Below are 24131 nucleotides of genomic sequence, written 5' to 3'. Positions count from 1 at the left end.
GCACTACCACCTTCCACTATACTCAAAATCTAGAGCGGGCTTTGCCACAGCAGTCCTGCAGGGCATCCTCGCCCCTCCTAGTTCCACTTAGTGCCTACCACCCTTACTTAGCTTTGGGATTCTATCCATCTGTAATGACTGCAGCTGTATGCACGATGAACATAGTACAGTTTTGTACCTACCATAAATGTAGATGTTCGAGTGCTCATACAGCTACAGTCCAGGTTACCCGCCCTCCATCCCCTCTTAGGACAGGCCTTATGAAAAACACCTTTATCATACAACCTATTAGGGGTATTCTTTTATGGTGTATTTGCTTGCAACTACTGTTTTTGATTTATCTACATTGCATGTTTGCATAATATTATGTTTTGTCTTCCTTCTGGGGGCACCTGACATCTGGGGCAAGAAAAACTGAAGAAAATGGCGTCGGCTGCCTCTTTTATACCCCTGCCGCACTGACGTTAGGGAAGAAGCATCGACAACCGACGCCGAACCTAGACTTTGGAATTCGGCCGACCGAGGACCCACCTGACGGCAGGATAACGCATCTGTAATGACTGCAGCTGAATGAGCACTCGAACATGTACATTTATGGTAGGTACAAAACTGTACTTTCTCTAACTTCCTCCTCCCTTCCTTAGCTTTGGAATCAACCCAAATGTAATGACTGCAACAGTGAAACACGAAGAACATAGTACAGTTGTGTACACTTACCATAAATGTAGATGTTCGAGTGTATTCACTGTTGCAGTCCTGGTTACCCTCCCTCCAGCCCCCTGACTTCTCTTGGCTATACTTCTTGTTTATTGTTTTTATGCTTTCTGTTGTATTTGCTTTTTGTTGGAGGTGTAATCTAACATATAATTGCTTTCCATTATGGGGGCACCTGACATCTGGGGCAAGAAAAACTGATGTAATGACATTGGCTGCATGTTTTATACCCCTGACGACCGGATGTCATGGAAGAAGAGACAACATCTGACGCAGGAATCCAAGACTTTGGTATTCAGGCTGGCTGAGGGTTACCTGCAGGCAGATAACCCAAATGTAATGACTGCAACAGTGAATACACTCAAACATCTACATTTATGGTAAGTGTCCACAACTGTACTTTTCAAATACCAGTCACTTTTGGGCCAAAACCTTCAGGTGTCTGCTAGAAAGCTGAAAATGAAGAGAAATTTCACCTTTCAACATGACAATGACCTCAAGTATACATCCAAATCAACAAAAGAATGGCTTCATCAGAAGAAAATTAAAGTTTTGGAATGGCCCAGCCAGAGCCCAGACCTAAATCTAATAGAAAATCTGTTGGACGACCTGAAGAGGGCTGTGCACAAAAAATGTCTTCGCAAGCTCACGAAGTTCGAGTGCTTTTGCAAGGATGAGTGGGCAAATATAGCCAAGGCAAGATGTGCCATGCTGATAGACTCCTACCCAAGAAGACTGAATGCTGTAATTAAATCAAAATGTACTTCAACATAGTATTAGTTTAAGGGTGTGCACACACAACAAAGTATTAGTTTAAGGGTGTGCACATTTATGCAACCAGCGTATTGTACATTTTTTATATTTAATATTTTTTCCCATAACAGATTTGTTTGTTTTTCAAATGAATTGTGCAGACTGTAGGTCACATTAAAGGTGGGAAAATTTTTGAACTGATTTATTGTGGTCTCATTTTTTATATCACAAAAACCTGGCATTTTAACAGGGGTGTGTAAACTTTTTATATCCACTGTGTATTCATTCCTTTGGTACTGTATTGGCTGCTACCTGACTAAGTTAAAATAAAAAACATGGAACTTTATTAAACTTTTAATGCATCTATTTAGACAATCATATCTGTAGTTCAGATTTGAGTACTTTATATGATGGCGCTGCCAAAGAAGTGTAGTGTTGTGAATACTCAAGGCTGCTTTCTTGGTTCCTAGTCTGCATTTCTTCCTCATGTTAGTAGCATTGACAAACACACACAACCAGCTGCTGCCATAGCCACATCATTAACCTTAGTGAAAACAGTGTGCTCCGTTTCTTATTCCTGAGTTGGCCAGATTTGGTCACTGTGAAATATGCATGAAAGGCAAGTCTGAGTTGATGGGTGCTTATTGGGGTTTGTAAGCCCTTCAGAAGTTAATTTGTTGACTGCTGTTTGCACATGAAGGACTTTACTTCTGAGGAACACACTGAACTTCAGGCATCCAGTCAGAGGGTTATGTTATCTTAGCAGAAAATATTCTTTTAACCATCCTTGGTGTTAATGTATATACTCAATTGTCTTCCTTCTTTGACCCGACTACTTGCAATTATGCACCCACTTATCTTCCTCAAACCCTTCATACCTACTTGTTAGACCCTGCTTCATTTTTTGTAAGAGGCATTTGTTATATGATTTAGAATATCCCATCCTGTAATGGCAAGTCCCTTGCTTCTAAATCCTCTGCTTGGCTTGTAGAATTTTAATCAGCTGGTGTTTTTGGCTTACATTGGTTTAGGTAATGTTTCAGCACATGCAGACAGACAATAGAGCATAGTGCTTTAGGGACATGGTTTTCCATATATCAACCTGCAGTGATGGAATTTCATGCATCACTGTGATTGACTTCAAGGGCTCCATGTTCTTAAAAAGAGATGAAGGTTTACATATCTTTTCCCTGAACAGTATGAACAGTCTTATCCTACACAGTCTAGATTTTGCCCTCTCTTCATGGGTTCATATAAGGTTACTAGGCTAATGGCCCTAGAGCCCTTACAAGCCTAGACATATTTATCCCGAGTTGCCCATTTGTTGGTGGTTAGGTGAATGAAGTTCACATAGGTGCAGGTCTATGGTAGTTAACAGAGACTTCATCTGTCTAGGCGGGACATGGGTGCCACCCCAGGAGTGAATTTGCAGTCACCCATCCATTGATCTTTGTTGCATTTGAAGAGGGTCATTGGGGGGCTCTGTTTTACGCGAACGGGAAGCTTGTTCTAGAGAAGTGGCAGTCTCTGGGAGATATATTAATCTCTCCAGCATGACCCGTTCAAGTCAGAGGCTAAGCTAAGATCCCTGGAGTGAGTGACCTTCATGTAGTTTGATTTACGAATGTGTAAAGGCCGGGTCAGAGATTGCCCTGTACGCTAGGCACAGGTCACCTGTTAGCAACCTGTAGGAGACAGAATACAGTGACAGGGCTTTGTCTTCCTGCATGCAACCTGTAATTTATTGGTGAGAAACCTCTGTGGTCTCTCCAGTTGTTGTAGGTGTCTGGTGAGGTACATGTGAAAGGGAGTATTGTACTCAATTATTGGTCTGATGAGCGCAGAGTATAATGGAATTATAACATCCTTTTATCTAGATGCGATGCCTTTACTTATAAGATGTGCCACATAGAAAGATTTCCTTACTACTGTGGATATGTGGTGGTCAAAGTTCAGGTTGCTGTCAACCTGAGTACCCAGATCACATAACACTGGGTGTACACTTAAATGGGTGCTGCCTATAATGTAATTTGCAGGGATGTCAGCTTTCCCAAAGGGAATAATAATGCATTTTTGCATGTAGCTTTAATTAACATCATTGGGGGGACTCCGTGACTGATTCCAGTTTGCAATCATCAGGAAACTTGGTCAGCCACAGGCCATCAAAGTTTGCCTGGACTTCTGAGAAATAAATTTGGAACAGTAAAGGGCCCAGCACAGAACCCTGTGGTACGCACTGCTGACTGGTCATTTACTAGAGGTAAATTCACCCACTTTTGCAGTATGTGTCCTGTCAGTGAGCCAGTTGGCTACCCATCTGGTAATGTAGGGGTTAATTCCTAATTGAGAGAGTTTCTCTATAATACTTGAGTAGGGGATTGTGTCATTTGGATGGTCTGCGAAAGAGGAATCCTTCATCTTGCTGTCTGTCCCAGGGTGTCTGTTTTAGAAAGACAGTTTAAAATAAAGGAGCAGTTCAAATGGGCTGGCAAAATGTTATCATCACCCAAGTAAAAATATGTATTTTTGCTGAACTTTGGTGCCCTGATCTGCTGCACTTCTATCGTTTGAGGATGCATACTGATACAGTGATTAGATGTCGGTGACTTGCCAAAAACAGACCACTTTCTAGGGGTTGGTTATAACTGTGTTGTCTTTTTTATGTTACAAAACGTACAATAAAAACTATAATTAGTGATGTTGGAACGCAGTCTGTCAGCTAAACAGCTATCACTCTGGCCTTCCTTAAAACGTATCTGCCAAAAGTATCTATGAATTTGTTACATGACACATATTCATTCACATGCTCTGCAAAAGTTACAGGCTGGTTTTCCGGTATAAAGGAGGACAGAATTTGTTTTAATTATCTTTCAGGGCATTCTGTAAACACCCTTTTATTGGAAGCTGAGGTTATACTTCTTGGTTCTCATTTATGTAATTAATTTGTGTAGCATAGATTTTCATGATGAACATAATACAGCTATGTAAGTGTACACACCATAATAATAGATGTTCAAGTAATACGGTCATTGCTGTAGGACATAGGTGCCAAACCAGCAGTTAATTTCCTGTTCACTATTCAGTTGTCCAAGTTACACTTATAGGTTCATAGGTTCATACTAGGCTATCTGCCCTAGGGCATTTATAAGCCTAGCCAGAGTGTGTGTGGCTTTTACCACTCCTTAGGATGAGAATACTATACCCATTAGTTTGCTGTGCCTCTGTCCAGCAGTGACACAGAGATGATTCCCGGGGTAAACCTACGATCTCCCATCCACTCGTCAAGATTTCTCTTGAACAGAGTCAATGAGGGGCTCTTCCTCACATGGACTGGGATTCTGTTCCATAGTGTAGGGAGTCTCTGGGTGATGCATCTGTCCCTCCAGCATGTCCTATTTATATCCGTGTTGAGGTTTAAGTCTCTTGCTCTCGTGGCTCTGGTGGATTCGGATTTTTTGAGGTGGAACATGTCCATTAATTCCGGGTTGGACATGGCCTTGTATGTCAGGCGCAGATCACCTCTGAGCAGACGGTATGCGACTGAATAGAGCTGGAGTTTCTTCAGTCGGGCAGCATATGACATATGTTTGAGCCCCTTTATCCTTTTGGTGAGGAACTTTTGGGGTCTTTCCAACTGCTGCAGGTGTCGGGTAAGGTACATTCCGAATGGGGCGTTGTACTCTATCATTGCTCTGATAAGTGAAGAGTACAGGGGTACAATGACCTCTCCTGATCTGGATGTGAATCCTTTCATGATCAGGTGGGCAATGTAGAAGGTCTTCCTAACCACTTTGGCAATGTGAGTGTCAAAAGAGAGGTTACTGTCAACTTGGGTCCTCAGGTCCCTGATAACGTCTTCCGTGTTTAATGGATTACCACCTATGTGGTAATTAGGGGCTACCTTGTTTTTCCCAAAGGGTATGACTAGACATTTTTTGGCATTTAGCTTAAGGCCATGACTCTGGCACCAGTTATCCATTTCTATGAGACCTCTCTGGAGGATGTCTGTGTCTGATGGAGTGTCAATTATGGTGCCCAGTTTGCAGTCATCTGCAAATTTTGTCAGCCACAATCCCCCTAAGTTTGCCTGCACTTCAGAAAAATAAATGCTGAACAAGAGGGGGCCCAGGACTGAGCCCTGTGGGACACCGCTCATGACCGGCTTAGAGTCTGACATGGCACCAGCAACTCTAACCCTGTGGGTTCTGTCCTTGAGCCAGTTTGCAACCCATCTTGTGACATATGGGTTTACATCTAAGCTGGTGAGCTTTTCTATGATGCCCGAGTGGGGTATTGTGTCAACGCTTTTGCTAGGTCAAGGTAGGCTGTGTGAACTGCCTTACCCTCATCAATTGCCTTAGTGACTGTTTGAAAAAGTCGACCAAGTTCAAGAGGCAGGATCTGCCCTTGACAAAGCCAAATTGGGTAGGATCCAGTGTCTGTAGGTCCCCAATGTCTTTATTTATGAGTTCCATTATGATCCTCTCCATAGCTTTGCAGACAAGGCTCGTCAAGCTTATGGGCGGTAATTTCAGGGTCCGTAGAAGCACCGCCTTTGTGGAGTGGGACCACAGTTGCCGTCACGCCATTCTTTGGGTACGTATCCTGTAGTAAGGCTAAGATTAAACAGCAGCCTTATGTGTGGGTTTAGTTCCTCATTGAGTTCGTGTAGCACACAGCCAGGCACACCGTCCGGTCCCATTGATGCTGTGTTTTTTGCTTTAGAGAGAGCAGCTCTCACCTGGGCATCTGAGATGTTTGGGAGGCTAGACTCTGGTGGGATAGATATTTCTCCTTTTGGGGAGGAGGGAGGGGAGAAATTTGCACTGAACCTGTCTGCCAGTATGTTGGCAATGTCTGTGGGTTCAGTGATTTTTGTATCATTTTGGACTAATTCTGAGCATATCTGGGAATTTCCACCCAGGTTTCTAACATAGTTAAAGAAGGCCTTATGATTGTCTTTTGTGTCATTAGCGATTTTTCTCTCAAAGTTGGCCTTGGATGATTTTATGAGTGATCGTAGTTTTTTGCTAGTAGTGATCAGAGATGCCTTCCCTTTTAGGGATTTTGCTCTGTCATGTAGTAGCTTTCTCCTCTTGTTGTAGAGTTTGTTTATGGCTGGGGTCCACCAGACTGGGCGCCTGCCTTTGGTGGAAAGGGTCTTGATTTTATTAGGGATTGCTTGAGCCATACATTCCTGGAGGTGCTCGTAGAAGGCATTTGTAAGGGTTTCAGCAGTGTGGGTTGTGGTTTCCACTGGCTCAGGGGCCTTGAAGGATACCACTCCAGTCTTAAGAAGTGTGAAGTTTGCTTTTGAGAAGTTCTTCACTGTGGTTTTTTTTGCTGGGGTTGGGGGCGGGATGTGGATCTCCAGTGAGATTAATTTATGGTCTGATCTCGCCAATGAGGGATATACTTCCGGTGTGGAGCATTTTGTCCCCATGTTTGTGATGATCAGGTCTAGTATATTTTCTCCTCTTGTGGGAATGGTGACTAGTTGTTCCATAGCATTTGAGTTTATGGACTCCAGGAACCTTTGGGCTAGGGTGTTGGGGCTTGAGTAATGATCATGAATTGGGTTAGGGAGAAACTCTGCTTCACATGGATGGGGAGGCTGTTCCAGAGAAAGGGTAGTCTCTGGGAAATATACCTGTCTTTCCAGGTCCTGTTTATATCACAGGCAAAGCTTTGATCTTTACAACAGGTATTTCTGGTTCATAGGTTCATAGGTGTGTACTAGGCTAACGGCCCTGGAGCCTATATAAGCCTAGCCCAAGAAGATTGCCTGGCATCATGCCACCCAAAGTTAATTCCCAGTGCTGCTGTCAAGCAAGGCCACTGACTTGATTCCTGGGGTGAACTTCCTATTGCCTACCCACTCATCAAGATTTCTCTTAAAAGGGCCAGTGAAGTGCTCTGCTTAACGTGAATGGGAAGTTTGTTCCAGAGTATGGGAAGTCTCTGGGTTAGGAACCTGTCCCTCCAGCATGTTCTGTTTATTGTGGTAATGAAGTTAAGGTCCCTTTAGGTGTAGCATATCTAGCAGCTCTGGGTCAGACATGGCTTTGTAGGTCAAGCAGAGATCGCATCTAAGTAGGCGATAAGAGACCGAGTATAGCTGGAGTTTTAGATTCATAGGTTCATAGATTAGTACTTGGCTAACTGCCCTTGTGAGCCATTTTAAGCCTAGCCAATCATCCCATGTGAGACTCAAACCCTGCACCTTGTATGTATAAGGTAAACACCTTAACCATTATGCCAACCTCTCAAAGGGGGAGCCTGTCCATATAGGGCATGTGTCTAAGGGCTAAGATCCTCTTGGGGAGGCATTTTCGTGGCCTTTCCAGTTGTTGTAGGTGTCTAGTGAGGTACATACCAAATGGGGCATTGTATTCTATAATAGGTCTAATGAGGGACGAGTAGAGAGGGATTATGACCTCTTTCTTCCTGGATGAGAAACCTTTTGTAATGAGATGTGTCACATAGAAGGACTTTCTGACTACAGTGGCAATGTTGTTATCAAAGGAGAGATTGCTGTCAACCTGTGTCCCCAGGTGTGTTATCAAACCTTCGGTGTTTAGTTAACTACTGCCTATGTCGTAGCTCATGGGCAGCGAATTTTTACCAAAGGGAATGACAATGCACTTTTTGGCATTGAGCTTAAGGCCATGGTTCTGGCACCAGTCACTGGTCAGTGAGGCCTTTTTGTAGAATGTGTACATCAGGTGGAGAATCAGTAATGGCTCCCAGTTTGCAGTCATCTGAGAACTTGGTCAGCCAGAGTCCCTTAACTTCAGAGAAGTAGATGCCAAACAGGAGAGGCCCTAGGACCGATACCTGTGGGAAACCACTTGTAACTGGTCAGTAGTCAGATTTGGAGTCCGCTACTTTCACAGTGTGGGTTCTGTCAGTGAGCCAGTTGGCAACCCATCTTATTACGTAGGGGTTTATGCCTAGTTTAGTGAGTCTATCTATGATTCCTGAGTGAGGGATGGTGTTGAAGGCCTTGGCAAGATCTAGGTAGGCTGTGTGAACCACCTTGCCCTCATCCACAACTCTAGTGACAGACTCGAAGAAGTCTATCAGGTTGAGCAGGCATGATCTACCTTTCACAAACCCATACTGCGTAGGGTCCAGAGTTTGGAGATTCCCTATGCCCTTATTTATAAGGTCCATGATGATGCGCTCCATAGCCTTACATATCAGACTCATCAGGCTAATGAGACAGTAGTTCTTAGGGTCGGTAGTCGGTCCCCCTTTGTGGAGTGGGATGACTGTAGCAGTGTGCCATTCGATAGGAACAAAGCCTGAAATGAGGATGTGAATGAACAGGGTACACAGGTGTGATGCCAGTTCACTTTGTAATTCATGTAGAACACAGCCAGGGATATTATCAGGTCCCATGGAAGCTATATTCTTGGCTTTGGACAGTGCAGTTTTTACCTGTTTAGCCATGATAATAGGGACTTAGCATTCCTAAGGTATTGTAATAGTCCCTTTAGGGGGTGAAAAAGAGGAAAAGTTTTCACTGAACCGGTCAGCCAATATGTTGGCAATATCTGTTGGTTCTGTATTGATTTATACCAGGCTAACGACCACTGGGGTCTTCATAAGCCTAGCCATGCAACTCAAATGTATCCCACAAGTTGTTGTGCCCTAGCAGTTATTCAAAAGAATGGTACTTCAGGTGAAGCATCATCATCCCTGGGTGGGCTTAAACCACAAACCGTTTGCTTAACAGACAAAAGTGCTAAATGATTGTGTCACAGAGACTCAACATGATTAACCTAATGTTAAAAGGCAGAACAATTTAATGTGTGAATTGCCATGTTTGGGCACAACTTACCATTGAAGTACTTTCTTAACACATTGGTGGTACAGTGATCGAAAAATGGAGAACATTCTCAGTGTTGGGAATGCACAGCCTGTGGACAGAGGTCAACAAAGGAAAAACATAATTTAGCGAAAGTTACGGTCACTATTGTACAAAAGACATAATTTTAATGTTTACCAAAAAAATAAGTAGCAGATAGTTATAATGAAATATTCCCTGCCAGCACTGCCTATGATACTGTGACACAGTGGGAAATGCAGTTTACATTGTGAGGCATGAAACACAGCTAAATGTCTTTAGCAGCCAGACAAATACTGTTGTTTCACTGCAATCTCTGCATTATGATACTTTAGTCAAATCATGAATTCTTAATTGTAAAAGATATAATATAACATGAAGGAAATACTTTAATGGCTCCATCAAGCATATATATATATATATATATATATATATATATATATATATTTATTGATAGATGCACACAAAACGCTTCTCTGGAGAAGCAGTAACACATTTTAATTTTTTGGAGTCAGACTTTCTATTCTTAATAATAAAATATAATAAAATGGGAACATTAATCCTAAGTCTGATTCTGTGCACGTGTAAAATGCACAAGATGTTTTTTTCATATCTTATACAAACTTTACATATTGCACACTCTTCTCATTACAAATTATTTTTCAGTTTGTAGTTATTTACTGAAGAATCCCTGCTCTGTGGCTTACAAAATAATTAATTTCCTCTTTTATAGCTTCCACATTTTCATGGGACAGAAACTACAGATGTAGAAACAAAGACTGAGCTTGTTATATAACTATCCTATATGTCCCCCCCCCAGCTTAATGTGCCCTGTCACCCAGTGAAAAAAATCACTGAGTACGTTTTGGCATGACCACTGTTCCAGAAATCTTGTTGTCCTGTGTCCTATAGTCTGACAAACTTGACAATGACATATTCCATTAGATCTGTTCTTCAGCTGTGCTTACAAAATAATCCTCATTCCTGAGGTTGGCATATCCAGGCTGCAGTTTTGTACGTCTCCAGCTCCTTGCTTTATAAAAAGGATCTGCATCTGCCATTCATTACACTGAGTATCTGGCTTTCCTATTTACTAATTGCAGCGTTTTCAGTCACCACCTATCTTAATTTATTTATAATCCTAAAGTGCACTCCATCTGACCCCAACACTTCAGTCCTTCTGGATTCTTCAGAATCTTTTTATGTGCAAATTTACTTCTGTCATGTTCTGAATCATTCCTACCCATTTATCCATTTACCCAAGTATCCATTTTGATTCTTTGTATTAATTCCTACCCCTTGTAATCATTTTACTCTTTTTATGTATTCCTATCCTTTGTATGCATTTCTACCCCTTGTATCAATTCCTACCTTTTGTATCCATTGCAACACCTTGTATCCATTTCTGCACTTCATATCAATTCCTACCTTTTGTATCCATTCCCATCTTTTGTGTCTGTCTACCCCTTGTACCATTTTCTACCCTTTATATTTATTTCTACACCTTGTATCAATTCCTACCCCTTGTATCCATTTATACACTTTATATCCATTCCTACACTTTGTAGCCATTTTTGCCCCTTATATGCATTCCTACCCTTGTATCCATTTCTGCATTTTCTATCCATTCTTACCTTTTGTATCCATTCCTACACCTTGTATCCATCTCAGGGCCCTCACTCTACATTTACAACAAGTAAGCAGGAATGTAGGTTTAGTATATCAGCTGCATTACTTTTCATCTTCCATGTGGTTCTGCCTTTTCCTTTGTAGTATACCCCCACCCCAGCCTACCCCTTCCCTTGCCATTTACATGTCATTTGTATACAACTAAAAGTTTATGAGTGGTAAAGTGGTGAGCATACAGAACTGCTGCCACACAATACTTCGTTAATTACTAGTGAGGTGCCTTCTGTGTCACCTCCGTATGTCTTGTCTGTATCCATATGAGTTTTCACGATGCTCATGTTTCTTTCCACATTTTAAAGAATTGGAGATCCCTTAAGGTGTTTGTATGTACTTATGCGCATGCATCCTAGAAGCATGTTTAAGAATAGTTCTGTAACTCATACCCACTTTAAGTGCCAGGATCTTCTCTGGCTGCCTTTTTAAGCCTGAATAAGATAGAGCAGCTACTGAGAAACAAATTAATGAATAAAATGCCTGTTGATAGTGCAGATGTCTATGTGCCTTAATTTACTAGCATCTCTTCTTCCCTTTGCTTTTCCTGGGGCACCTCCAAGTACCTTCCCATTGCAGGTGAGATGCTTTGCTGTGGAAAGGTAACCACAGGCTGATACCAGTCAGTGTAGAGATCACAAACAGGATCTGCAGATGAAATGCCTTTCCAAAGTAAGCATTATACATCCTGACTGTGGTGTTTAATGTTGTAGGTGAGGTGTGCTGAACCACTGTACAGGGGCAACAAGGACAGCCATGTACAGTTTTTATAAATCTTCCATTTTACTGACATTGTTTTCTTTGGAAGGATCAGTGGATGGCAGCAAAAAAGAAAATAACAAGGTTTGTTGCTTGAGTCCATTTACTGATAAAATGTGTGTGTGTGTGTGTGTGTGTGTGTGTGTGTGTGCGCATGTCATGCGTACATGTAAGTGTTTGCATGTGTGAATGTATATGTGTAAGTGTGCATGCACATGCTCGCACATAAATTTGAATGAAGGGGCATGTGCATGGGTGTGCACGAGTGCCTGTGCATATGTGCATGTACACATACATATGCATCAATGGGTCCCTATCAGAAGGATGAATGCTCACAAGTGTGAACATTAAAAGATAAAATGGGGGACACTAAAACCATGGAAGGTCAAAAAACAAACATAACACTTGTTTTTTTGCAGAGGGGAAGCCCCCCCTTGGACCCCCTACACCCTTGACAATTATATATTCAAACTCCAAGATCGCATTAAGGTGGGGAAAGTAGCAAAATGCCAATGCCCACTGTACTGCAGTCCTGCTCATTGAAGGTTATTGATTTTCAACCTTCTAGGTTTTCAGTGTTCCCAGTTCGGTCTTTTGAAGTTCACTGCTGAGACATTTTGTCCTTCTGATAGAGAGTTGCATTAATATATATTTGCATACATGTTTGAGTGTGTGTGTGTGTGTGTCTGTGTCTGTGCCCTGTACCTGCGTATGTATATTGTGCACGTGTCAGTATGCATCTGCGTGTGTATGCATGCATGTGTGTGTACTTGTTTGTCTGTGTGTGTCAGTTGTGGGCAGGTGTTGCTGATCAATTATTAATCAATAAGATTAACGATCAGCTATCTGATATCTTGAAATGCAACAAGACCTTCTTAATTGAGATTCTGTTTGGGGGGTTATTAACTCCACGCAACACAACCATTGGGTTTCTGCAGATTCTGCACCTTCTCCTTTTTTACAGTTCACATTACTAACAGGATGGCTTGTCAAATCCACCTCTTCTTGGATGACATGAAGACAGGAATGACTGGAGTACATGTATGAGGAAAAAGGTCTCTACAAAAGGACCTCTTAGTTGTCCAGAAGTATGGTCACTCTGGGATAAACCTACATCATACAGAAGTGGAGGGCTCCCACCACTCAGCATGGAGATGTAAACCCTGGATGTGATTGCTGAAGACAGCAACTTCACATCATCATAGACAACAAGCACATCTCCTCCAGCTATTACTATGTAGTGATACCTCAGCCACCCTGACTTGAGAATCATTACGTCCACTATACACAACCCTGGACTGGTCTCACCTAGAGTATTGTATGTAGTTCTACAGACCACATGGCCAAGAAGTTCTACAAGCAAAGGCTATAAACATCTGTTCTTTTTGAACTGGGGACACAAGCAATGTAGCTGAGATATGAAGACACCTGAAAGGTATCAAGTTCAGGAGTTATACACCACCTTATGAGGAAGGTAATCCCATGATGACACTAGAATGGACATCCTAAGACACTGGCCAAGGCATAAGTAGTACTCTGTACACAAAATGAGCTTCCCATTCAAAGTAGTTATTTATTTAATTATTTATCTCCATGTCTTTAATGAAAACTGGGCAACAAGTAACCTATTTTCAGTGGACACCTGGAAAGTAGCATTCCATTAACAATAATAACAGTAACAAATCATAAAATGAAAAAAAAAACTTTAAAACATGAATATATGAGAGAAGAATTAATACAACAGTTTTATGCTTTTGGTAAGTATAAAAACAAAGGGTGAAAGTCAATTAAGAATAATAAAATGAGTTCATATTCACACTTACAAATCTATGCAATAATGTACATAGGTACTGGTATAATTGAAAAAGGATGACTTTAAAGATTTTACACAAAATAGTAGTGAATGATTATGACATGACTATTAGGATGGAGAGAGAGCAGAAGTAGAAAATAAGAGAAATTATAGAGTGAGGGTAAGAATAGCAGTTAGAAAGAAGAAACAGAAGGTGGTCAGGAAGGAAAAAAGTAGGTTTGAATGGAAATGGGAAGGAACAGAACAGGTAAGGAGTATTGATAAGGGACTACAAGGGCAGAGAGAGAGAGAGGTAGTGAGACAAGAAAAAGAAAAGAAACCGTGAAGGGAAGGAAGGATCTGAGAAGTGGTGGAAATCATGGAATGTGATAGGAAGGTGACATAATAGCTGAATGAGGAAAAAGTAAATGTAAGCATTTAGTAACATGGTTAGAAAAAAATAGGTACTGTAGTTTGGAATGAGTATGGAAGATAAAAGTGTAAAAGTAAAGGAGAAGAGAAAGTGCAATGGCTAAGAAAAGGAAATAAGAAGAAAAAGGCTGATTTGCTTCACTGAGAGAGTGGAAAGAGTAACTAGGACTAGAGGGACTAATTGAGCAGTTTTCATCAGGTTTAATTGCCAGAATGATAGCTGGTATTAGGCTGGGTACAGATCACTGTAGGTTTATTGTGGGGAAGACCCCTGCCATGTGTCATTGAGGTGGGACTTGAATTGTGCTTTGAAGGAGTGAAGGTTTTCTAGCTACTTACTGGAGTAGAGTTCCATAATTTGGCTCTGTAGGTAGAATGCAAGGCATCTCCGATAGTACTGTCAGACTTGATAGCAGACACAAGATATTAGTCTTTGGAGTGAAGTTTTATGTTAGGACAGTGCCGGTGGAGAAGCCTAGTTATAGAAGCATACCTTTCAGGTTGGTAAAGGAGATTGTTGGCTACTGGGTAGTTGGGCATTTGAATCCAATTTAACTATTTGAGGGAGGTAAACAGTGTGGGAAGAAATAGCCAGGCAGTTGTTATGGCTAGGCTTGTGTAGGCCCTAGGGCCGATAGCCTAGTACCAACCTATGAACCTATTGCCATTGTGCTGTAACTCAGAGCAGATCTGAGTATTGCCATGTAGATTCTTGACATAACTGTAGAATGCCTTGTGGTGCTGTGTTTAATTTGTGGCCATGCAGGAGGTCCATCAGAGTGGAGTCTAGTGATGCCTTTTATGCCAGACATAGACCTCCCCTCAACAATCTGCAAAAGACAGAATACAAGGATAGTGCTTTGAGACAGTCTGCATAGGTCAGGTTATTTACGCCCTGTATTCTTTTACTGAGGAATCTCTGTGGACACTCCATTGTTGATGTGCCCGGTTAGGTGCATACCTAAAAGGGCACTGTACTCAATGATAAATCTGATGAATGCTGAATACAGTGGAATAAAGATTACCTTGAAACTAGCTGCTATAACTTGGTTTCTAAGTTGCACAACATAGAATGATGTCCTCAAGATTGCAGACACATGATGATCAAAGGCTTCCTCTTCACAATTCCCATTAATCAAAATTCCAGATAGCTGGGCTGGCAACATCTCTTTTTGTTACAACACTCATAACATATGTACCGTTATTCAGTTTAAACTGCTTCTTTACCTCTCAAAATCCCTTAAGAATTTTCCCAAATAATATCTGCACCATTTTTAGGCCATTTCCTCCACTTCTGAACATGAAGTGGTCATTAGATGGAAGAAGACAGCTATAAAAAAGTACACATCATTTGATACTGTGCTCTTTAGGCAGAGTCGTTATAAAAGGGAGAGCACATTTCCCTCTACTCTTTTTCTTTCTGGTACCTAGAAATGCAAAAATAGCTGGAATATCATAAATACTATTGGAGAACTCTAAAGGCGCCCTAATTGCTTAAAACAATCTACATACAAACTTTACAGTACACCTCAAAGCATCAGAATAAACAATGTTAAAAAGACAACATGCCAGGATACTACAATACAAAATTCTATAAATTTTGTAAGTGGTAAAATGTTATATAACACTGTAACAGCAAATTCCATGAATTAAACTCACTGCACAACACACCCATACAAAATATAGGCAACACTGAATAAAAGGTGTTGTTTAATGGGGTTAGCCCTTACATACCAATGGTCACAATGATATTGGCAGCAAATAACTCAAGCAGGAAAGGTAGAGTGAGGTGAGGCCAAAAAGACATTTGGATTGCAGGCTAGAGACTTGTCTTCCCTTGGATGGCTTGATCTCAGAGTACAGGCAAGGAAAAAGGATAGGGAATTTTAAGAGGGGAAAACTTGCTCTGTGTATGTTTTTTAATTGAATCTAGAACAGAAGCAGCAGTTAAAGGGATAATTAGTAGGACATATAAAATATTACATGATAACTAAAAAAATTAATCAGAGGAGGTTAGAAAAGATTGGAAGAGAAACTGGAAAAGCAATTTACAACAAAACAATGGGGAAGACATATTTATTTATTTTATTTATTTAACATTCGTTAACCGGGAAGTCCGACTTGGAATGAGCTAATTTTCACGGAGACCCGTGGAGAAACACTTCAGACGCATGTCTTTGTAACGTGGGAGGAAACCCACACAGACACAGGGAAGACAGTGCAGACTCCGCACACAAGGTACCCCAGCCGAGAATCTAACTGGAGAACTTCTTGCTGTGAGGCGACAACACTACCACTGCACCATATGTATGGCTCCCAAGTATGCAACCAAGTTCATAAGGTTTAGGATCTTGAGTTTGATGGAGAAGAAAGATCTAACTGGAAATACATGTTTTGGGAGTGTGGGAGTGTAATCAGTTGGCAGATTTTCAAAATTATCTACAGAATACTCTATCAGAAATATTGAGTTAGCAAATGGCTAAGTAAGGAACTGATTCTTTTGTGCTGGGATACAGGATCTGAATTGCCTAAACATAGTCAGCCCTTAATTAAGTTTAATTCTGTAGGCTTTCAAAAAAAGGCAATTGCTAGAACATGGAAATCAGTGTACACCAATTGTATTTGATGTACTGAACATTATACAAGAGATAAAAGAACTGGAAGAAAGATCTTTAGAAAAGAGAAGGTGCAAATTGCATAGAAGTAAATGGAAATTGTGGGAACAGTACATGCATAATAATGTTCAGGATGAGAAGGAGCAAGGTTTAAGGGAAGGCAGGAATTTGCGTCTATATTACCTGATCAAACGTTTAGGTTAGCGAATACCTAAACATTGATCTAGTAATCGTAGATTCCGGGGCTCTCAGACTGACCACGCAGATGCCAATAGTTCACATAAAAGAGTATTTATTTACACGACGGTTAGCGCTTTCACATAAGCTTCATCAGGCCATAATACATTGTTGCAAGTGGTCAAATATATACTAAAATCCCTCCAATCAGTTTGCAACTCATTACTATATTACTATAAGAATATTTTCTAAATATAAAAATGACCTACAAATACACAATATATAAAAATACATAAAGAATATAAGGAACACGAAGAACATGCAACTAATAAAATAAATTTGTCTAAACATATTAAAACCATCATATGTATAACTTATATACATATTACTTTTTAATAGATAATTTCCTATTCTTTAGAAATGGTTTAATACTAGCCCTCTCATTCAGCCCTTTACCTCTGTCCGCTCTCGGCCTTAAAATCCAACATTGTTCTTTACTTTCCATTGTATTACTAATATCTCCCTCTCTTATATTAGGAACTACTGCATCTATAACCATAAACCTAAAAATGTGGTTCTTCCCCAATGTATTAACGTGTTTCGCCAAAGCATTTTTCTCATAATTTATTCTAATGCTGTATAGATGTTCCCTCATATGATCCCTGAGGGAACGGTTGGTCTTGCCAACATAGAATGATCTACATGTCTCACATAAAGCAAGATATACCACATTCAGGCTTTTGCAATTAGCCATTAGCCGAAACTTAAAAGTCCGTCCAGTGTCTGGATGTATAAAAGTACCACTACTATCTATGTATGTGCAAAAATTACAATTGCTGCAAGGAAAAGTGCCATATGTTAAAGTGCAATCCTTATTATTATTATTGGGCTGTTGACATAAAATTGATTTAAGGTTATGTTTATTCTTATGTATAAATTTAGGCTCTTCTCCCACCACCTCCCTAATATCAGGGTCACTGGTAAGTATTCTCCAATGCTTCTTAATAATATTAGTAATCTCATTAACATCATTGGTGAAATAAATCTGTAACTTATGTTTATCATTCATAAATTGAGTTTCCATTACTTCATGTCTATCCGCAGGCATAACATAATAGGTCTTAGCCCTACTTATCCTCAGATCATCCAGGCCACTCAAGTTACATTTAACATCATCTCGATCATAACCTCTCTGTATCAACATATCTTTAAGGTTACAAAGTTCTTCTTCGTAGCCTTCATCTGTGGCATTAGGCCTCGACACCCTCATACCTTGTCCTCTTGTGATATTCCTGAAGGTATAGGACGGATGCATGCTTGTTCAATGCAATAAAGTGTTCTTATAACAGCTCTTTCTATAAACTCTTGTATTTATATTACTATCTCTCCCTCTCTGTATGAATACATCCAAGTATTGTATACTATCTTGGGACCTGTTCATGGTGAATTTCAAATACTCAAAACCAGCATTTAAGCTCTGTAAAAACAGGTCCAGAATGGTAAGAGATACATTCCAAATAAGAAAAAGGTTATTGACAAAACATTGATAAAATGGAATGAATTCAATGAATAAATTCATCTTAAACAACACCTCCTCCTCCCAGGTGGCCATAAACATGTTGGCGTAGCTATTAGCACAAGAAGTGCCCATAGCTACACCATCACACTGTAAATATAAGCTGTCATTGAAGTTGAACACATTGTTTTCAAGTAATGTTTCCAAAAACAAACATATCAAATCAATTTTACTAGCATTTATGCAAATACCTATGTATTGACATCACTCCTTCATAATTGGGGATGACAGTAAATAGTGACTGTACATCAAGAGTGACAAAGAAATAGTCACTATTATTCAAATTCTGTACACTAAAAGCATATAAATCTGTCAAGAAATGTTTTGTATCCTTTAATCCAGAGATATTCTTATTAAGAATCTGTCTAATATTCTTTTCCACATACAGAGAAAAGGGTTGAGTCAGCCACTTATCCCCTGAAACTATGGGCCTCATGGGGGGATGTACGTCATCCTTATGGATCTTAGGAAGGCCATGCATACATGGAATCAATGGATGTTGCACAATTAAGAATTTATACAAATTAAAATCAATATTACCACTTTTCAACAAGTCATCGAGCATCCTTTTGACTTTCGCATATTGTTCATGTACTTTACGCAATTAGTAGATTCATAAAAACGTACATCACTTAACATATTACACATATCCTGAATATAAGCACTTTTATCCATAAGGACTATTGGGCTACCTTTTTAAGATTTGAAATGATATATTGTGAATTGGGAGTCAGGGAATATGTAGGACGGTTGAGTACTGGAATACTGGTAGCGTTAGATATTAGCAGCTTCTGCAAGTAGATCTCTTGGACATTCTACAATTGATGTGTTGTAATTGATGAACCTGACTGTTATAAAGTCTAGAAATATGGAGTGAGACAGATATATGTAGATGTATGTAGCTGTAGAAATATCTGAATTGTTCAGAGAACCACTTCAGTCCCACCCATTTTTTTAACTAATTTAGCAGTTTATATTGGCATGTCACATATGCAGAGTCTGTTTTCATATTATGATTAAAACATTTTGGTTGTTAAGTGATATGCTGTTTTTTTTCCCTGTTTTAGATTCTTGGCACCATATAACAAACCTGGATAACTTCTTCACAAGAATATCCTTTTGATCCTAAAACAGAAACATGCTGATTGCTTAAGCTGACATGGACTCCAAGGATTTAATATGCACACAAGAGCTGTACATGAAAAAAATGGGTAATTGGAAGTAGATTTGTACAGTGCAGCATTCTTAGGCAGCAGCAGTGAACGTGTGAGGGTAACTGGTATATACTAAATTCTAATGTGAAAGAATTGGCTTAACATGGATTGCAGTAAGTGCTATTTGTGATCGGACTGCAAAAACTGCATTTATGGTATGGCAGGATCCATAAAGATGCAAAAAAATGGCTGCCTCTTCTATTAATGCTAACCATTCATTACGTATGCAAGGTAACTTTTATTAAAGCTTTAGAGTTTAAAGAGGAACTGAGCTGCTTAGAATGCTGGTTTGTTTAAATGGTGAAATTAACTCAGGAATTTCCCCTTGGTGTAAAGTTCTAGTGATGTTTTTGTCAAAACTCTTTGCAGCGCTTTCTTACCACTGTTAGGCTATATAGAAATATGGAAGAGGGCATTATGAAAATATTTACCCATACAAGCTGTGCTTTCATTACTGTAAATGTTAAGAGTTCTAAGCTTAGTAAATCATCCATTGGCAGAGTGTTAAATGCTAAGTAATGTATTGCACATTTACATGAGTCATTTTATTTTTCAGATTCGACTGTCATGAAACTTTTCTTTTCTGTCCACTTTTTTTCCACATATGTCATAGTTTAGTACTAGGCTAACTGCCCTTGTGGGCCATTTTAAGCCTAGCCAATTATATCATGTGAGACTCAAACCTTGTATTTGTAAGGTAAACACTTTAACCATTATGCCAACCTCCCATAATTTGTAAGTTTTAGATGTTCATCGTGCATACAGCTGCAGTCATAACAGACGGGTTATCCTGCCGTCAGGTGGGTCCTCGGTCGGCCGAATTCCAAAGTCTAGGTCCGGCGTCGGTTGTCGTCGCTTCCTCCCTGACGTCAGTGCGGCAGGGGTATAAAAGAGGCAGCCGATGCCATTTTCTTCAGTCTTTCTTGCCGCGCGGTGCCCGAAGCAGAAGCAGTTCGCATGTGCCGGTCAGCCAGCTCCTGAGATTTATGAAAGTATTTCAGCCGAAGTCTTCTTGAAAGCTAAGTACCCTGTTGGGGAAACTTTTCTTGTCTCAGACCGATGTCAGACAAAGTTAATAATTGCATTTCATGTGGGAAGCAAATACCCCATAAGGATTTCCATTCTTACTGTATACCTTGCTTAGGCCCAGACCACGACGTCTCGGCCTGCCGTTTTTGTGCTAGATTCAACAAACACACTATTAAGCGTCGGGCAGAGTTCGCCCTTCACTTTTTTGGCAAAAAATTTAATTATATTATGTCGTCGGATACTCCGACTCCAGTTTTGAGCAAAAAACGCAAAGATAAGGACCGGCATACGAGGTCCGCACCACCTACTGATACCACGCTAAGGCCGACTACCGGTTCTCCAGTACTTAGCGAGGTGCCTACGCAGCCCCTGAGTACCGATGACAATGCATTACCGGTGTCTTCAGTACCCGAGGTCGCAGGCTCCTCGGCCCCCATTCCTACTACAGATACCGATGCCACTCCTGGCGGGGAAACTCAGAATCTAGACAGGCCTGCCATTTCTCAAGGGGTCTTCAGGCCTTCCTCCTTCTCTATTAAAGCCTTCACTAAATCTAAAACAGCCATAAAAACCAAAAACAGGTTCCTCAGACACCCTCTCAAGGCACCATGCCTAAAAAACAGATGCTTAAAATGGCTGAGGATTTGATTACTCTTATCAGGGGTTCTCAACCCCCCTCTGACAAAAGACCCAGATTAGAGGAAGACTACCCTTCCCCAGATCAAGCTTCTATTACCTCAGAACTATCTGAGGACCAGGATTGTGCCTATTCTCCATTCAAAGACTCTGATGCAGAGGAGTCTATTCCCTCGGTCTCCCCCCCGAGGACTTCTCTTTTGTGGAAACCTTGCATACATTGAGGGAACACTTTCACTGGGAAGGCCAAGATTACTCAGATTCCAAGAAAAGGCTCAGGGAATTTCTTCTGCTCCCCCAGCATAGGCCTCTGGCTATCCCTCCTGTTTTAGATATATTGGATGATGTGTACACAGAAGCCAGCGTTAATCCTGATTCTTTGTCTCCGGCTCCTGTTAAACCAGACAGGTATTACCGGGTTCCTGATTCTCACCAGTTCCTATATAAAAGCCATACTGCTGACCCAGAATCTATGTCACAGGGTCCCAAGGGAATTAAGGCCTCTACTGCTAAAAACCCATTACCTTCAGAGAGAGATTCCAGATCTTTAGAAGGGTGGGGGAAAAAGGTGTACACCTCGGCCACTTTAACCATGAGGGCATTAAACTGTCAGTTCCATATGTTAAAGTATCAACAGTTTTTGATATCTCAGCTGAAAAGCAAAATGACACAACCAGAACAACCAGATTTAAAAGAGTTGCAGGATTTGTTGCATGGTGCAGAGCAAGTGGGTAAACATACCTTGCAGTGTGGTTTTGATGCTTTAGAGGCCTCATGTAGAGCTGCTGTTACGGGGTCTGTTATACGTAGGCATGCTTGGCTCAAAGAGCAAACCTTACCAGACCATGTCAAAGCTAAATTATTAGATGCACCTCTTCAAAAAGAGACATAGAGGAGCTCTCCGATTATGTAGCCCAGGCTGGTATGAGCCTGACCCTGAGCAGCATCTTGCCCTCACCAAAAATGATACCACAATACAAAGACAAGATGATCAGCTTTAACAATTGGCTCAAGTACTGGTGTCATTCTAAGGGGATCCAATGTCTGTCTGCCTGGGATGATATGTTGGACAAGCCACGCCGCTTCGCAAGGGATGGCTTACACCTGTCACCACTGGGCTTCCGGATATTGGCTAAGGCTCTTGCCACCCCCATAGTACCTTTTTTAGGCAAGGCTCAAAAGACAAACCCACCTCCTTAGAAAACAAAAATGGAAAAAAACTAAGGGTAATGCTGCTCAACGCCAGAAGTCTAAATCTCAAGATGCAGGCACTTGATGCACTCCTCAGCATGGAGAACATCGACATCTGTGCAGTAACTGAAACCTGGTTCAAGGCTCCTGAGAGTACCCCAGCGCTACCAGGCTATACCTGTATCATGCTTTTCGCCCCAAAACCTGGGCGAACCACAAAGGAGGGAGTGTCCATATTCATAAAGGACACCCACACCTCCAGGTTAGTAGCAACACATGAAGCATCAGAGACCAAACAGGTGCAACTATAACCATAGGCAAAACTGCTATACAACTGGTAGCATGTTACAGACCACCCTCCCAATCTCAAGAACCCCACTCAGCCTTCCTGAAGACATTGGAGGATATGAATGTATCACAAAATACCATCATACTGGGAGACTTCAACTACCCAAACATAGATTGGGTACATTATTCTAGCCCTAATACCCTAGCCCAAAGTTTCCTGGAATTCATAAATTCAAATGCACTGGACCAACAAGTCACCTCTCCCACTAGGGGCGATAATATACTAGACCTGATCATCACAAACATGGGGACAAAATGCTCCACACCGGAAGTATACCCCTCACTAGTGAGATCTGACCACAAACTAATCACCCTGGATGTACATATCCCACCTCCACCCCCAGCACAAAAGAACACAGTGAAAAACTTCTCAAAAGCAGACTTCACTCTTCTTAAGACTGAGATTGTATCCTTTAAGCCCACTGTGCCAGTGGATACCACATCCCACAATGCCGAATCCTTCACAAATGCTTTCTATGGACATCTCCAAGAATGCATGGATCATGCAATCCCAAACAAATCCAAGTCCCTCTCCACCAAATGTAAGCATCCTGTCTGGTGGACCTCAGCCATAAACAAATTGTATAACAAAAGAAGGAAGCTACTGCACGTCAGAGCGAAATCCCATGAAGGGAAGACATCTCTGATCAACATTAGCAGAAAACTACGTTCTCTCATAAAACATCCAAGGCAAACTTTGAGAGAAAAATCGCTAAGGACACTAAAGATAACCACAAAGCCTTCAGCTATGTTAGAAACCTGGGGAAACCCTCAGATATGCTCAGAGTTGGTTCACAACAACAAAAATACACTGAACCCACAGATATTGCTAACAATCTGGCTGACAGGTTCAGTGCAAATTTCTCCTCCTTCACCCCCAAAAGAAATACTTATCCCAGCTGAATGTAATCTCCCTGTCATCTCAGATGTCCAAGTGAGAACCGCCCTAAACAAAGCAAAAAACACAGCATCAATGGGACCTAACGGTATCCCGGGGTGCGTGTTACGTGAACTCCAAGAGGAGCTAAACCCACACATAAAAATGCTATTTAACCTTAGCCTTACTTCGGGATATGTACCTGAACACTGGCGTACAGCAACAGTGGTCCCACTCCACAAGGGGGGTGCCTCTACAGACCCTGGAAACTACCGCCAAATAAGCTTAACTAGCCTGGTCTGCAAAGCTATGGAAAGAATCATTATGGAACTCATAAACAGAGACGTAGGGGACCTACAGACACTTGACCCCACCCAGTTCAGCTTTGTAAAGGGCAGATCCCGCCTTTTAAACCTGGTTGACTTTTTCGAAACAGTCACTAGAGCCATTGATGAGGGCAAAGCAGTCCATACAGCATACCTGGAC

The 24131-nt window shown here is 41.1% G+C and overlaps 1 protein-coding gene across 1 annotated transcript in view; it reads left to right on the top strand.

Annotated features, from left to right (window-relative positions):
- The window catches only part of LOC122798552 (autophagy-related protein 9A-like), a 1381959-nt gene that overhangs the window by 202137 nt on the left and 1155691 nt on the right, over positions 1–24131 (top strand). The window contains exon 3 of the mRNA XM_044067604.1: positions 19418–19465. Coding sequence (XP_043923539.1) covers positions 19418–19465 — 48 coding nt within the window. The remainder of the gene's footprint in view (positions 1–19417; positions 19466–24131) is intronic.

Source organism: Protopterus annectens, chromosome 3.part1 (assembly GCF_019279795.1).
Source record: "Protopterus annectens isolate FY-2018-M chromosome 3.part1, PAN1.0, whole genome shotgun sequence".
Classification (NCBI taxonomy): domain Eukaryota; kingdom Metazoa; phylum Chordata; order Ceratodontiformes; family Protopteridae; genus Protopterus; species Protopterus annectens.
This window is presented reverse-complemented; position numbering and strand designations above follow the sequence as displayed.